We start from the raw sequence: 13,397 nt of genomic DNA on the forward strand, positions 1-13,397 counted from the left end.
CTCGCTGCTTGCGTGCCGCACGGCAGCTACCGACGCGCGAGCTTGCCGCGTTGTCGCTCGGCCGCGCCGACCGGACGAGGCCCGCGCGCTCGGCCATCCTCGTTCGGGCCGCGTTCGCTTCTTCCCGATTAGAAGCAGCTTCAGTCCCCGGCGGAGTCTCGGATTCAACTCGCCAAGAGTCTCGCGGTTTCGAGAGGATCTTGGCGGAACGAACGCAGCCGGTTCGATCGTCCTCTCGTTCCGCGGCTATTATCCGGCGCCGAGTGCCCATCATTTTCGCGTACGTGCGCGCCTTTCGTTTTCCTCGCGCACGGTGCGCCTTCGCGGTGAGTGCGTTGCCGCTTTCACGCGAGGCCCCGCGGGCACTTTACGCGCACGTCAGCCTAAAACTGCGCGAACGGACCACGCACTCGGACGTTTATCCGAGCATTCGGAAGGACGAACCGGTTCTGACCGGACCAATTTGCATCAATTTCGAGTCGGACGAGCATTAGATTTCGCACGTTTCTTTTTCCTTATGATCGCGGTGAAATGCCGAGTCGCGATTTCTTCCGCGTTGAGCGCTGATCTACGGGCAATCTTCGAAAACTGCTAAAATATTCATTACGAGAGAGAGAGAGAGAGAGAGAGAGAGAGAGAGAGAGAGAGACGTGGATCCGTTATGCGTGGCCCGGTGAGCCCCCCTCCTCCTCTTCCATTTCGATTGCGAGCCGCGCGAGGTTGCTCGGCATTGTTTCTTGGCCGAATTGCGGGACGCGCGTTGCGCAAGGCGCACATATCGGCCATGCCGGTTTCGCCACGACAATTTCGCACAATTTGCCGGGCACTTAACCCACGGCCGCGCCGAATAATCGAAGGCGCTCGGGGCGCACTTTTGCCCGGGGATTATCGCGAGCCGCAGGGCTTGACGATCCACCCGTGTCGCAAGCGCTCGCCGAATCGCGGGGCCAGCGGACCGAGCGCCGCTTCGTCAGCGGGGCGCGCATCGGACTCGCCGACGCCTCCTCCGCGAGCTTCGCGTTCCGCGTCGAGCCGAGCCTTACGTAAGCCGCGTTGCATAAATGAGACCGCTGATGGTCGCGCGAGCGCAACTGCTCGCCTGCGCATCTGCCGCGGCGCGCGGGCTCGTTCGGGCGGCGATCGGCGCCGCGCTTTCCCGAGCGTCAGCGCGTGTAAACAATGATTAGGGCGAGCCGAGTTTCGGGAGCATGAATGTTATCCGCGGATCTCGGCGCTGTTGCGCGCCGCAACAGCGCGGTTACGTCGCGAACGGGCCAACACAATGCGTGCAATTCTCATAATTTCTCTCCGCGCGCTTCGCCAGCTGGCGCTCGCGGCGACCCGGCCGTTGGTCAACCCGTCTGCCGCCATCGAAGCTCGTTGCTGCGCGCGCCCGCCTCCCGACCGAAGGCCCGCTGGCCGCGCAATGGACCGCACTCGTGCGGCCTGGCCCGGCCGAAGGCAAGGAGAACTCAAACGGCGGCGAACCCTTTGCGCCGGCGAATCGTAAAGATCCGCGAGCGAGATATCCCCTGGGAACCTGTGCGCGCGCGATATATCTTCGGATTCGCGACTTTTGTAACTCTATTGCTTGGCTCCGCGAGGCGCACTTTCGACTGCGGTGTTCCGCGGCAAAACCGAACGGGAAGCCAATCGGACGGGCAGCGCCGCTAGATTCTGCTCGCTCGGGGTGAAAGCTCGCGCGCGCATCCTCGGCGCGATGCTCCAGTTTCGACATTGCCGGCGTGAACGGCTTCGCAACATCCTCGTTATGCCTCGCGTCGTCTAACGACTCCGTCAACGAGTCGAGTCGGCCGGCTACTCCTTCCCTCGTCGACCGCGGTCCGCTCGCGGTGGAGCCGCCGCGACGACCGCGAGCCCCTGCCTCGGCAACGCCGGGCAATCGACCGATGCCCGTTTCGCGGGTTGTCGCTCGTGGCGACTTTGACGACTTCGGGCAGCCTCGGAATCGCCGCGTCCGGCGTCACGTCGGAATCGACGAGCGGCGCTCGCCGGCGTACTCGTTGAACGCCAGCCGTGCTTGCGAAACCCTCGGGCGACAGGCGGTGCGCGCGAACGCTTCCCCGAGCGTAATTGTCGATACACGGAGAGAGCATTTTCCGCATTCCGGAAGAGCAGTTCGATCGGAGGAGAGACATAGCTTACGTAAAGCCGGCGCATCCTCCGCGCGGCGATGTGAGAGCAGACGCGCGCGCGCGCGTACGCCAGCCGCGAGACTTTGTTTTTCGAAGATTTAGAAACGCGGGAGAGGAGATCGATAACTGGTAAAAGTGGTCAATTGGATGCCCCGATCTGGCCAACGTACAAAATGCTAATGCGACTTTCACCGAATTCGGTCAGTGTGCGAATCGAATCGCGCTATATGCCCACAATGGACGAGCGCTGTTACGTCCGGTTATGGAAATTCAGCGCTGATGAACGCGCGTCTTCTTGATCCTCTCTCCACGGGCGTACGCCTGTGCCCGATTGTATTCTAATGCCTGCTCGAAGATGAAAAAAAGGAAGAAGTCCGGCGCGCATATAGTTTCTCTTTTTCGAGAGATGGAATCACGCGCGAGCCGTCTACGACCGCCTAATTCATTTGATTCCGAGCGCCACACGCGCGAGTCTGGGTCTCCTCGTGGAGGGACGACCGAGCGAAGAAAACTCCTGTTTCGACGCGAGAACAGCGCGCGCTCGAAGCTTCGTTGACCGGGTGACCTGAATCGACGGTGCGCTTCCTCCGTTGAAGCGCGCGCCTGAAAGTAAAATCGGTGGCGCCCCGTTCGGTCGGTGCCTCGGCGCTGCGATAATCACACGGCTGGCGCAGTGTCGCGGCGACGAGAGGAAACGGGAAGAGGAGCCGCGGGTGCGCTCCGCGTCGAGCGGTACCCGGCGAAAGTGCGCCTAGGGTCAATGGCAGAGGCAGAGCAGCCGCGCGCACCGGCGCCGCCGCGGGAGAAGCCTCGAGGAAGCCTCGCTCGGACGCGGCGCGACGTGCGCCCGGCGCCCGGTCGCGCGCCCACGCGCGCCGCGTCCGCATACAGATTGCCCGCGTCTTGCGCAATGGTCATGCGCGAGTGATTGATGCTCGATCGCGGTCGACGCGCAACGCGGGAATATCGTCGGGAATATCGCATTTTCCCTTGCGTAACGCGTGCACTCGCAATCCGCGCTTAGACTATCCTTTTTCTCTTTCCTTCTCTCGCTTGTTTGTTCTTCGTTCGCGTCTTCGTGCGCGCGCATCGCGAAGCGAAATCGGCGTTGTATTCAATAACTGGCTGGTCGATGAATCGGTCGTGGCGCGGCTTACGTCGAGCACTGGTCCGCGTTTCTCCAGGCCAGTCGCAGCTGCAGCTCGCGGCGGCGCACAGTACGGGCAGAGAGAGAGAGAGAGAGAGAGAGAGAGAGAGAGTGCTCGTTTTCGGAAAATTGCAATCGGTCTTTGCCCGCTCCAAGCGGCGCTTCGAGAGAGTAGGCTCGGCGAGAAAACGCGCCTCGTCGGTGACCCGAAGGAAAGCGTGGACGGTTCACCTCTCCCGCGGAGAAAGCATATTGCGCGCTCGGCGTACGCGTGTCCGCTGCCTCGCTTCTCGCCGCGGCGGATTCCCTTTCGATCGCCATGGATTCTGCGAAAGCTCTCAGTCGTCGGCTCGGTTATCAACGCGCACGCCAGGTGCGACGGCGCTAATTCGACAGATCGGGACGCAGCCGGGTCGCCGAAGCATCGCGAGAAAGCAAGAGCGCTGAATTTACGTAAAATATCCAATTAACCTTGTACCACGGCACACGTTGGCCGATAAGGCAGGTGTGGCGGCGGCAAGGTTCGATGCCCTCGATAACGATCGCACGGAGCTGGTCGAGCAGTCAGCTGTGCTGACTAGATAAGTCGTAAATCAGGGAGTTCGCGCGCGCCCCGAAGCAATTAATTTGCACTCGCACGACTTGGCGCGTCGATTGCTCTCGCGCTAGAGTCGAGCGACAAGCGAGCGATCCGGGAATCGTTACGTAACGATCGGCCAGGACAGTGCGGCGTGGCGCTTTTCGTGCATTCCCACGCACGCGCCCGCCAGCGCTCGACGTAACGATGACTCGGCCGCGCGGGGACACGTCTTCTCCCGAGCAACGAGACAAAAGCTCGCGCACGCGCGCGCGTTTCGAAAGCTCCGCCACGTATGGCCATTAAGCGGCGTGATCGTGCACGTGAGAGGTCGAAGTCGTAGCTCGGTAAAAGTGGCCTCCACGCGTTCACCTCCACGAGCATTGTCTTTGCTCGCTCCGAGATCCCAACGTCTAATGGTATCTTAACACTTTCCTCGCGGCTCTCTCTCTCTCTCTCTCTCCCCCTCTCTCTAAGTGCCACGGCGGATTATTCGAGACGCAGCTTCTCGCGACTGGACTAATCAGCCGAGCTCTTCCGGCTGCCTCTCACATTCGGGTCCGCGCTTCGCTTCTTCGATCGCGATGCACGCAGTCCGCATAGGCGCGAAGGCTGCCGTGGCGAGTCGGCGCCGAGCCCCTCGGAATCAATAAACGCTCGGCTGCCTGTGCCGCCCGCGAAAGCGCATAATTGCCGTTCGGTCAGAGTTGCGATGCGCTCGCGAGGACGAGGACGACACTCGCGCGTCGCCGTAATAGTCGCGAGCCTGGCCACCAGCCAATCCTGGCTCGCTGCCGCCACGGGGAAAGTGCCGTCGGCTTCTTGGACTCGCCACCTTTCTTCTTCCGCGCGCGCGTCTCTCTCTCTCTTTTTTTTTTAAATTTTTTTCTTCGCGTCGCGCGCCCGTAGGAGAGCAGCTTTTATGCCCGGATCGCGGCTTTCGTTTCGAAATGTAAACAGACTATTTTCCGCGCGCATTATCGCTCGGCCACGGCGAATTACGCGCGAGTGCGTTACGATTGGAGCGCAAGGTGAAACGCGCGTAACTCAGCTTATCTCGCTCGCGCGTGTCTCCTTAATAAATCGTCCGCGGCGGGTCTCCTTCTTGCCGTGAGCCGTCAGCGAGCGTCAGCGCGAGTGCATTTCTTTGTCGTCGCGCGCTTCGAGTGGCTCGTTGCTGCTGGCTGTAATCGCCTCGCGCGTGCCGTCGTCTCGAAACGCAGCTGCCGAGAGAAGGCGGAAACGAGTCGCGCTCGCCTGCAAACTTATTAACGACGCCTCGTCTTTGTCTCGCGCCGAGCTTCGGCCGTCGTTTTCGAGAAACGCGCGCGCGCGCGGTCGGAAGCGCAGCAGTCTCGAGACGACGCAGCTCGCGCGATCAATCGAGCGGTGGCCGAGTTGCGGCAAAGCGAACGCCTCAATTTTCGGAGAAAAGGATGACGCAAACCGCGGAGCGGGCAATCGTTGGGCTTATTAGCGCACGTTTAACGCGCAATTGCAGCAGTAGGAGAGCCGCTCGCTGCCCGCGCGCAGAGGAATTGCAAATTTCGCGCGGCTGGATGCGAGCACTACGCGCCATTCGGGAGACGCGCGGCGTGTGGCAATCGTGGAAGGACTCGCTTGATTGGGCAGGATCCCTCCCCCCGCCAGTACGTCGGTATTAGGCCTTGCGCAACGCGTGGACCGGCCGCGGGAAAGGCGAGAGGCGCGTGTACGTGCAAAAATAAACACACCTATGCCCCGACGACTCGTCGACCGAGCGCGCATCTCTCCGTCGACGCGCTCGCCGTTACTGCACTGCCGAGCTTCGGCGTTGCGCAAGCCGTCCGCTCGTATGCGCCGACAAACAGCGCTTCCTCGTCGTCGAGGGAGGCCAATTGCGTCACCGCGCGTCGAGGTCTCCCGCTCGATCGAGCGTCCATTGTCGCGCGCCCCCTCGCACGAGAAAGTCGACGACGGGCACAGCGATCATCGATGGATTTTTGGCCGCGAAGCTCGCGGCGACGTGTCCTCGGCTCGCTTCACGTTCGAGAGACAGCCGCGAGATTGCGAGCTCCATAATGGTCAGTCGATGCCTATCTCTTTCGGGATACAATGGAAGCGCCCGGGGGCGCGCTCGCGCGCACCGAGCATCGTGATTACAGATGTAATCGCGGCTCATGAGTGCCGTGCGGGATCGTTACGGTAATTGACTGATTTCCCCGCGATTGTTTTTCTTCCCGGACTCATTGACGTCCGAGCGATTTTCCAATTATTTAAGAGCATCGCCTTCCCGCCAAATATCCACACATCAAGCGCTACCATTAGAAAGTTTAGCGTTTTCAATGTTCGTCTATTAATTGAATTTTTTATCATCCGTCTGGTTTCGCGATTTCACGGCGCGGCGGTAACTCAAATTACGCGCTTTGCGTCGACGAAAACCGCGATCGCACACTTGGTTTCTCGAAAGGTTAACGACGCGGTCGTAAAACAAAGAAGCAGAAGTCTGTGTTTAGCGCTACACCGCGAGGAATCCTCGTTCCGCCGTAAAAACACGACAATCGGCTTCAAGGAGCATTGACGATTTTCGTTTGACGGACAAGGAGCATCAATGCGATAACGAGCGCGCGGAATTCATTTAAAAGTTCCCGAGGAACGAGGCCGAAGACGATGAGATTCAATTTTCGGCGCGCGCGAATGGCTTGCGGTCAATTTTTGCACAGACTCTCTCGAACGTACACTTCGTTCACCTACGATATCATAAGTTCTCACAATGCTTACGTAAAGCACGGAAGAAGGACGGACAAGCGATCGATTTAATTTCGAACGATCGCGTGGACTTTGCGAGCGCATCGCGAGGCAACCGGACAGAGGATGGGAATTAGGAGACGAAGATTTGTGGCTTCGTCATTGTCCGGTGATGCAGTTACATAACGGGTAGGAGCCGCCATGGGGGGGGGGGGGGCACGCGGCACGCGTAGAACTTTCGCCGGTGGTTGCCAAAAAAAGTGTACATAAACATAGGTCGGGAGGTGTACTGCGAGATGATGGTTGAAAAGTGGGCCTCCGAACGAAAAACGAGCGCACGCGCGGCGTAAAGTGTAGTAACCATAGAAAGGAGGCCCGCGGTGTGAGGTCACCGCTCGCTCGGTCTCCGAGCCAATTAAACTTTACGGCATCGTAAATCTGCGTTTATTGTATAATTCGCCTCTTCACCTACTGATGCCGCGCCGCCACAGCCAGATCTGCATAGCCGAAGCATGCCACGTTACGTAAATTGGCGAGTCGCTCGCCAGCCGACTCGGACATTCTCCCTATCCCGTCAGTCGCTCGAAAGCTCTCGGCTCCGTGCCGCAAATCATGCTCGCGCGCAGCTGCCCGCACGGCAGCCTCCGCCCTACATCCGCGCGCGTACGGAAGTCGCAGCGGAGTTTCGTAACGCGCCCCGACGCCAGTAGCAGCGCGCCCGTCGAGAGATATCCAGGTCAATGTGTGGGGTATTCGCCGGAGCGTCGGAAATCGTTTCGATCGATTCGACGGCGGAAGGGAATTTGCCGCGGGTCGACGTTCCGAGGGTGTGGCGTGTCGCGCGGGGTCCTCCAGCGGCGATCGAGCCGTTGCGCAAGCGAACGAGTTGTCCGCGCTGCGCCGGGGTCCAACCGCAGCACAGGAGCGGCGCGCGTCGCCGAATAATAAAGCGCCCGGGCATTAAACTTTAGCGCTGCGCGCAGCTGTAATTTTGAGCAGCGATGGTGAAAGTCGAGCTGCGGCGCTGCGTCTGGCTTCCCGCTTTTTTATTTACAAACACGCGGCTCGACACCTGTCCCTCTCCGTAATTGTTTCCCTTCGAAAGCTCTCTCTCTCTCTCTCTCTGTCTCTCTCTCTCTCTCTCTCTCTCTCTCTCTCTCTCTCTCTCTCTCTCTCTCTCTCTACGTCGTTGTTCTATAAGTTTATTGAAGCCTGCGCGTTCTCGGAAAATCGAGGCACCAGCGCTCTTTCTTTTTTAATTTTTACCGCTCACCAAACTGTAGCTAAATTGCACGCTAATGCCTGGTAATTGGTTAATTGGCCGGTTCACCGTGTAATCGCTGCGTTGTGTTTATCTTCAAACTGGCTAATACAGAAATAGTAATAACGCGGATCGACTGGCGTTAGTTTTTTGCCTTTCGCGGTTTCCCCATTGCCGCCTAACATTCGTCTTTATTAACTATTTTTCCGCATGTTGATCCGACTCGCGAGCGAGTAATGCGCGCGTTATATTCCGTCACGAATGATTCGCGCAATACCCGCGGCGCGCAATAACTTCTTATTGGACTGCGCTCGTTGGAAGCGGCCTTTTTTTCCTCGGGGTGGGAGGCTGTAAAAGAAATGAGAATAGCGCGCGGCCAGTGTTTACAAAGTATCACGGAGAGAAGAGCGGTTTCGCGAATTTCGGCGCAATCTCGAGATCGCCGTTCAGCTACACCACCAGCGATGCAGCACTGCGCTGCGCTGCTCCAAGCTGTGGAATCTTCTGCGCGAAGGCCTCTCTCGCTTTCTTTTCGCTGGGCCTTTCGCACCTGTACGAACGAAATCTAATGTGACTATTCGGCTGAAATACCCGCTGGGCTCCACGTTTTCGATTTTCTTTCCTGCGGGACGAAAAACAAAAAAATAAACAGTCACGAGTGCACGACCCCGTTCTTGGTTTCCGCCATTACCGTTTGCACGGGTCATCGTTACGTTTCGCAAGAGATATATCAATGAAAAGGCAAAGCGACCAAATTAGTGAGCAGATAAAAAAGAAAACGAATAGCTAATCCTTGCGTGACCGTAGCATCGCGTTCTATTTCTGCTCATCGTGTAGCGCCTCGGAAATTATACTTGTTAATCCTACCAATCGGACGCGTTCAGGTTGTATTCTTTAATTTCTAACTTGCTAGTCAATCACACGGATGGCCATTAACTTACTTTCGACTTCTTTATGCAACGGTTATAAATCAAAGCGAAAAAACGTTTCCAAATTCTTTAATTGGGGTCCGTGTCTATAGTCTGGAACGACGCGACGAGTGATTTTCGCGTTTCCACGCTGCGATGATTATGACAGGTCGCAAGGTTGTAACAAGCTGATAATTTCCAGACCGATCGCTTGTACGATCGCTGCAGTTATCGCAGTCGTTTTTACTCACATTTTCGGCGAAGCTTTCGACGAACCCCGTTTCACTCAGGAAACTACATTTTTTATCACTGCTAGAGGGCAATTTCTTGACATAATCACGTTATGGAACGAGGAATCGATCCTGCTGAAAAACAATGAGGCTACAGTGGAATTGACAAAATACTCCATTTCCATGTGAAAATATTTGACAGATCGAATAAATATCTGCGTAACGAGCTTTGTTTGCGACTATGAAAAATCAACTGTTATCAATATGATGATCTCGTAACGAACGGTCTCTTATTGTTACAACGGATGTTCCGATAAAATTCTTCAGTGAAAATCCTATTTTTATGTTGTCCTCGTTGCAAGTGGTTTGAAGTTTAATAGACAACGAAGCTCAAGAATACTCTTTCCGAGTGGACAATCATTATACGGAGAGAGTCTTTCTTCGTCAAAGGCTACTTTCAGACACATTTTTTTGGCAGCAGAAGGAGTCCTCGAATCACAGGAGAGCTCGACATTTCACGCGTGGATCGCTCGCAGCGTTTCCGTTCTAATGGACAAAATACGGCCGTGATAAGTCGTCGGTTGAGCGTGAATGCAAGCAGTGGGTGATTCGGTGTAAATGCAGCGATGAAGAGCGAGCCCGAGACAGCGAATCGAGGCAGGATTCGCAAAAAGATCAAGGCTTCGAGCAAGGCAGGTGCCGCTCGGTGCGCGTGCAAAGGTAAAGTGCACAAACGGCGAAGACGTTGGCCCGATGAAGTCGGTGTCCGGGTCGGGGGGGGGGGGGGGGGCGTGGAGGCAAATTGGAGTGGTAGAAGGAGCGAGCGAGCGCGAACGAGATTTGCAATAGGCCTCCGGTGGCATCTCATAGGTGATGGGACTCTCTTCGGCTGGTGGCGAGCGAGTGGGGTCCCCGTCGGCTGCTGACCCGTATAAAAGGGGCCCCGAGACAACTACGGAGCATCAGTCCTCAAATCAAGGAACAGCAGCAACCATGAGGGCATTTCTGGTAAGTGCCGGTCTCTCGCTCGGCCTTTCCTTTTCTCTTTCTCTTTCTCTCGTGACCGAGACTCCTTTCCCTTTTCTCCGTGGGTAACGTACCTCGTCAACGTTCCTCTTCTTCTCGCGCGCGCGCTCTCTCTCCCTCTTTGTTTCAGTTTTCGTTGATTTATTTTTTCTACTTTCTCACCGTCTGCACTTTTCGATCGAGACCGCCGATAAAGATCCAACGACGACCGGAGATTGTTCGCGCGCAGAAAAGTCTCACGTGTTTGTTTTAGCACAGTGAGAGTCGCGTGCGGAGAGAAAGAGCAAACATCGTTCGAGCTACTCGACTTTAACGGCTCCGAGGCCTAAATTTTCGAGCTCGGGCTGTACGATTACGGTAAAAGAAAAAAGAAAAAAGGAAAAAGAAAAAAAAAAGAAAAAAAGACAAGAAAGCGAAAGCAAACGGCCAAAGTGCATCGCAAAAGTGATCGAGATGTGAGTAAGGCAAGAGCGCTGTGCGTTTCGCAGGTGTTAGCACTCGCCAGCGTGGCTCTGGCCAGACCCGAGGCTCCGTCCGGCTACGCGTACCAGCAGCCGAGCGCACCTAGCGGCAGCTACGGCGCCCCAGGAGGTGGAGCTGGTGGCGGCTTCGGCGGTGGCGCTGGATTCGGAGGCGGCCACGGCGGTGGCGGCGGATTCGGCGGCGGCGGCGCCAGCCTCGGAGGTGAACGACGGTCGACGAGCACCGTTGAACCGACAGCAAGAATATCTCCTCTCCCTACGAGGGGAAATATCCTTGGCCCGGCAACGCGATGTTCTCGGCGCAAACTGCCACCCTTTCCGCGTTGCTGACGTTCGCAAAGATTCGCAGCAGAGCTCGTTGATAGCGCGAGAATCGACGGCAGAAGCGCACGAACCGCGCGCGCGAAGAATCGAGCGGTGCTGACGGAGAATGCAAATCAACAGGTGGTCACGGCGGATTTGGCGGCTCGCTCGGCGGAGGATCCGGAGGATTTGGCGGCGGATCCGGCGGCTTCGGCGGCGGATCGCTCGGCGGAGGATCCGGCGGATTCGGCGGCAGCGTTGGCGGCGGATCCGGTGGATTTGGCGGCGGATCCGGTGGATTCAGCGGCGGATCCGGCGGCTTCGGCGGCGGATCCGGCGGCACCCTCATCCAGAAGCACATCTACGTGCACGTGCCCCCACCGGAGCCAGCGGAGATCGCCCCCCAGCGGCAGTTCGCGCCCCAGAGCCCTGCCCAGAAGCATTACAAGATCATCTTCATCAAAGCACCCACTCCGCCAACCCCCACTGCCCCGGTCATCCCGCAACTGCCCGCCGGTGACTCCGAGAAGACGCTCATCTACGTACTGGTGAAGAAGCCCGAGGATGCTCCGGAATTCACCATCCCCACTGCCGCTCCCACTCAGCCCAGCAAGCCGGAGGTCTACTTCATCAAGTACAAGACGCAGGTAAGCACTGGCGTTGTCGCGCGCTCGTCGAGTCGGTCGATCAACCGATGCCAATGTGACCGACGACTTTGCAGAAGGACGGCGGTGGCGGTGGCGCCATTGGTGGAGGTCTGGGAGGCCTCGGCGGCGGAGACGCCGGACTCGGCGGACTCGGCGGACTCGGCGGACTCGGCGGTGGCCACGGAGGTGACGGCGGACTCGGCGGCGGCATCGGCGGCGGCCACGGCGGCTCTTCCGGCGGAGCCATCGGCGGAGGCTCCTCGGGCGGCCCTAGCGGCAGCTACGGCCCACCCGGCGCCTCGGGCCCCTACTAGTCAATTCAGCCACGAACACGCGTCCTCCCGGCTTCTGTGCTTCACGGCTACCACCAGCCCCACGCACGCACACGCGCCCATACGCACACACACACTCACACACACACACACAGACGCAGACAACACGAGCCGGCGAAGCGGCACGCAAGTCCGTTGTAAGATAGCCCAGATGTACACCCGGCGACGGGCGGTCTCGCGCCGCGCGTCGCCGACCCCGCGATGAGAAGACTCAAACTGCCGGCAGACTGCGCTGCGGGCCTTCAGCGACTGTATTATATTAATGCGAGCGAATTTCGGGGGCCGAGGCTCATCGATCGGCCCTGCCAAAGAGAGAGAGAGACGACGAGAGAGAGAGGAGACGTTGCCGCGCCCGCGAGCAACCGCGCCGGGTCCCGCGGACCCGAACGCAGCCAGCTCTCGGGCAACGCAATCGCCCGACGACGATATTATAAATATCTTTTTATACCTTCTTTTTTATTTTGCAAGAAAACGGTGGCGAAATAAAGCTTTTTTATGTATTTTTTTACATAAACTTTAAATCTCCTGGCTTATTTCTTCCTTCTTCCCTTCGCTCGCTTGCGCAACCACGTTCCTTCTTCTAGCTGCCGGAGCATCGAACGACGAACATCGATAGCGAGAGAGAGAGAGAGAGAGAGAGAGAGAGAGAGAGAGTTCGAATAGGAAAAAAGGGGCATTAATACGATCCATAGAGGCGGCCTTATACAACTTTCGATCGGAAGTTTCTAGAGTCATAGAGAGGCTGGCTGATGCATCTCGCTTGTCGAGGCATATATCGGACGACGAAGAAAAATCCGCTCGGAGAAGCTTCCGCGGATAACTTTCACTGGTGCCCTCGGCTGGCGTAAATCACGAGGTGAAAATCGATAGGGGGGTACACAGTCTCCGAGCAGATGCACGCACGAGCCATTCGCTTTCGAGAAAGAGAGGGGGGGGGATCCCGCGCTCTCTCTCTAATCGTCCTTTCAATTTTCCAACGCAATTGCGTCGCGTAATGACTTCCTCGTTTTCCAGCGACAGTAGCATCTGTCGCCTATCGGGCGCTTTACGTAACAGCCGCTGCTCATCGCGCTCGGCGGCGGCGAAAGTGCGCTTCTTCGCGAGCGCGTCGCGGTCGGTCGTCGTCAGGCGCGCCGCCGACGCGGTCCTGGAAAGTCGCGCGATGGAAAGCGGCGATCGACGGAGGCACCCGCAGGCCATCGCCATCGCCGCGGCTCATCGGCGCCGAGGATCGCGCAGCGAAAGCGATTTTCCTCGGCACGGCGAGCAGCAGCCTCCGGCCGCGGTCGCGGTCGCCGAGCGGACGCGAGAGACGCCGCTGCGGGTCTGGCGAGCCGCCACGAGGCAACTTTCACACCGGCTTTATTGTGCGGCCCGCGCGCGTTCGCGGGTCGCTCTCTCGAAATGAAAAAGAAGGAGCGATCGAGAGGTCGTCAGCCGCGGCGTCGGCGCGCGCGCGCGTCCTCCTTAAATAAAGCGGGCCATTCGGAGCAAGGGACGGCTGCAGCGCAGACAAGTACGAGGGCGCAGATCGCGAATGGATTAGCTCTCGCTGGGTTTTGCCGAGCTTTCGACGAGCGCTCATTTGCATGTTAGGCCAG

General features: G+C 58.0%; 1 protein-coding gene across 1 annotated transcript; it reads left to right on the top strand.

The window, feature by feature from the left end:
• The first annotated feature begins 9,999 nt into the window (after positions 1–9,999).
• LOC131665027 (uncharacterized) lies at positions 10,000–11,778 on the top strand. The gene is made up of 4 exons (XM_058936616.1): positions 10,000–10,014; positions 10,521–10,716; positions 10,959–11,464; positions 11,539–11,778. Exons 1-4 carry the CDS (start codon positions 10,000–10,002, stop codon positions 11,776–11,778), a joined length of 957 nt encoding a protein of 318 aa, XP_058792599.1.
• Positions 11,779–13,397: the final 1,619 nt, after the last annotated feature.

This window comes from Phymastichus coffea, unplaced genomic scaffold (genome assembly GCF_024137745.1).
Source record: "Phymastichus coffea isolate CEN01 unplaced genomic scaffold, Cenicafe_Pcof_1.1 PCOF00047, whole genome shotgun sequence".
Lineage (NCBI taxonomy): Eukaryota > Metazoa > Arthropoda > Insecta > Hymenoptera > Eulophidae > Phymastichus > Phymastichus coffea.

Bases quoted from the DNA above. Each gene is read 5' to 3' on its own strand.
- LOC131665027 (XM_058936616.1), top strand. The intron at 10,717-10,958 runs GTGAACGACGGT...GCAAATCAACAG, and splicing joins CGGCGGCGCCAGCCTCGGAG to GTGGTCACGGCGGATTTGGC. The intron at 11,465-11,538 runs GTAAGCACTGGC...ACGACTTTGCAG, and splicing joins TCATCAAGTACAAGACGCAG to AAGGACGGCGGTGGCGGTGG.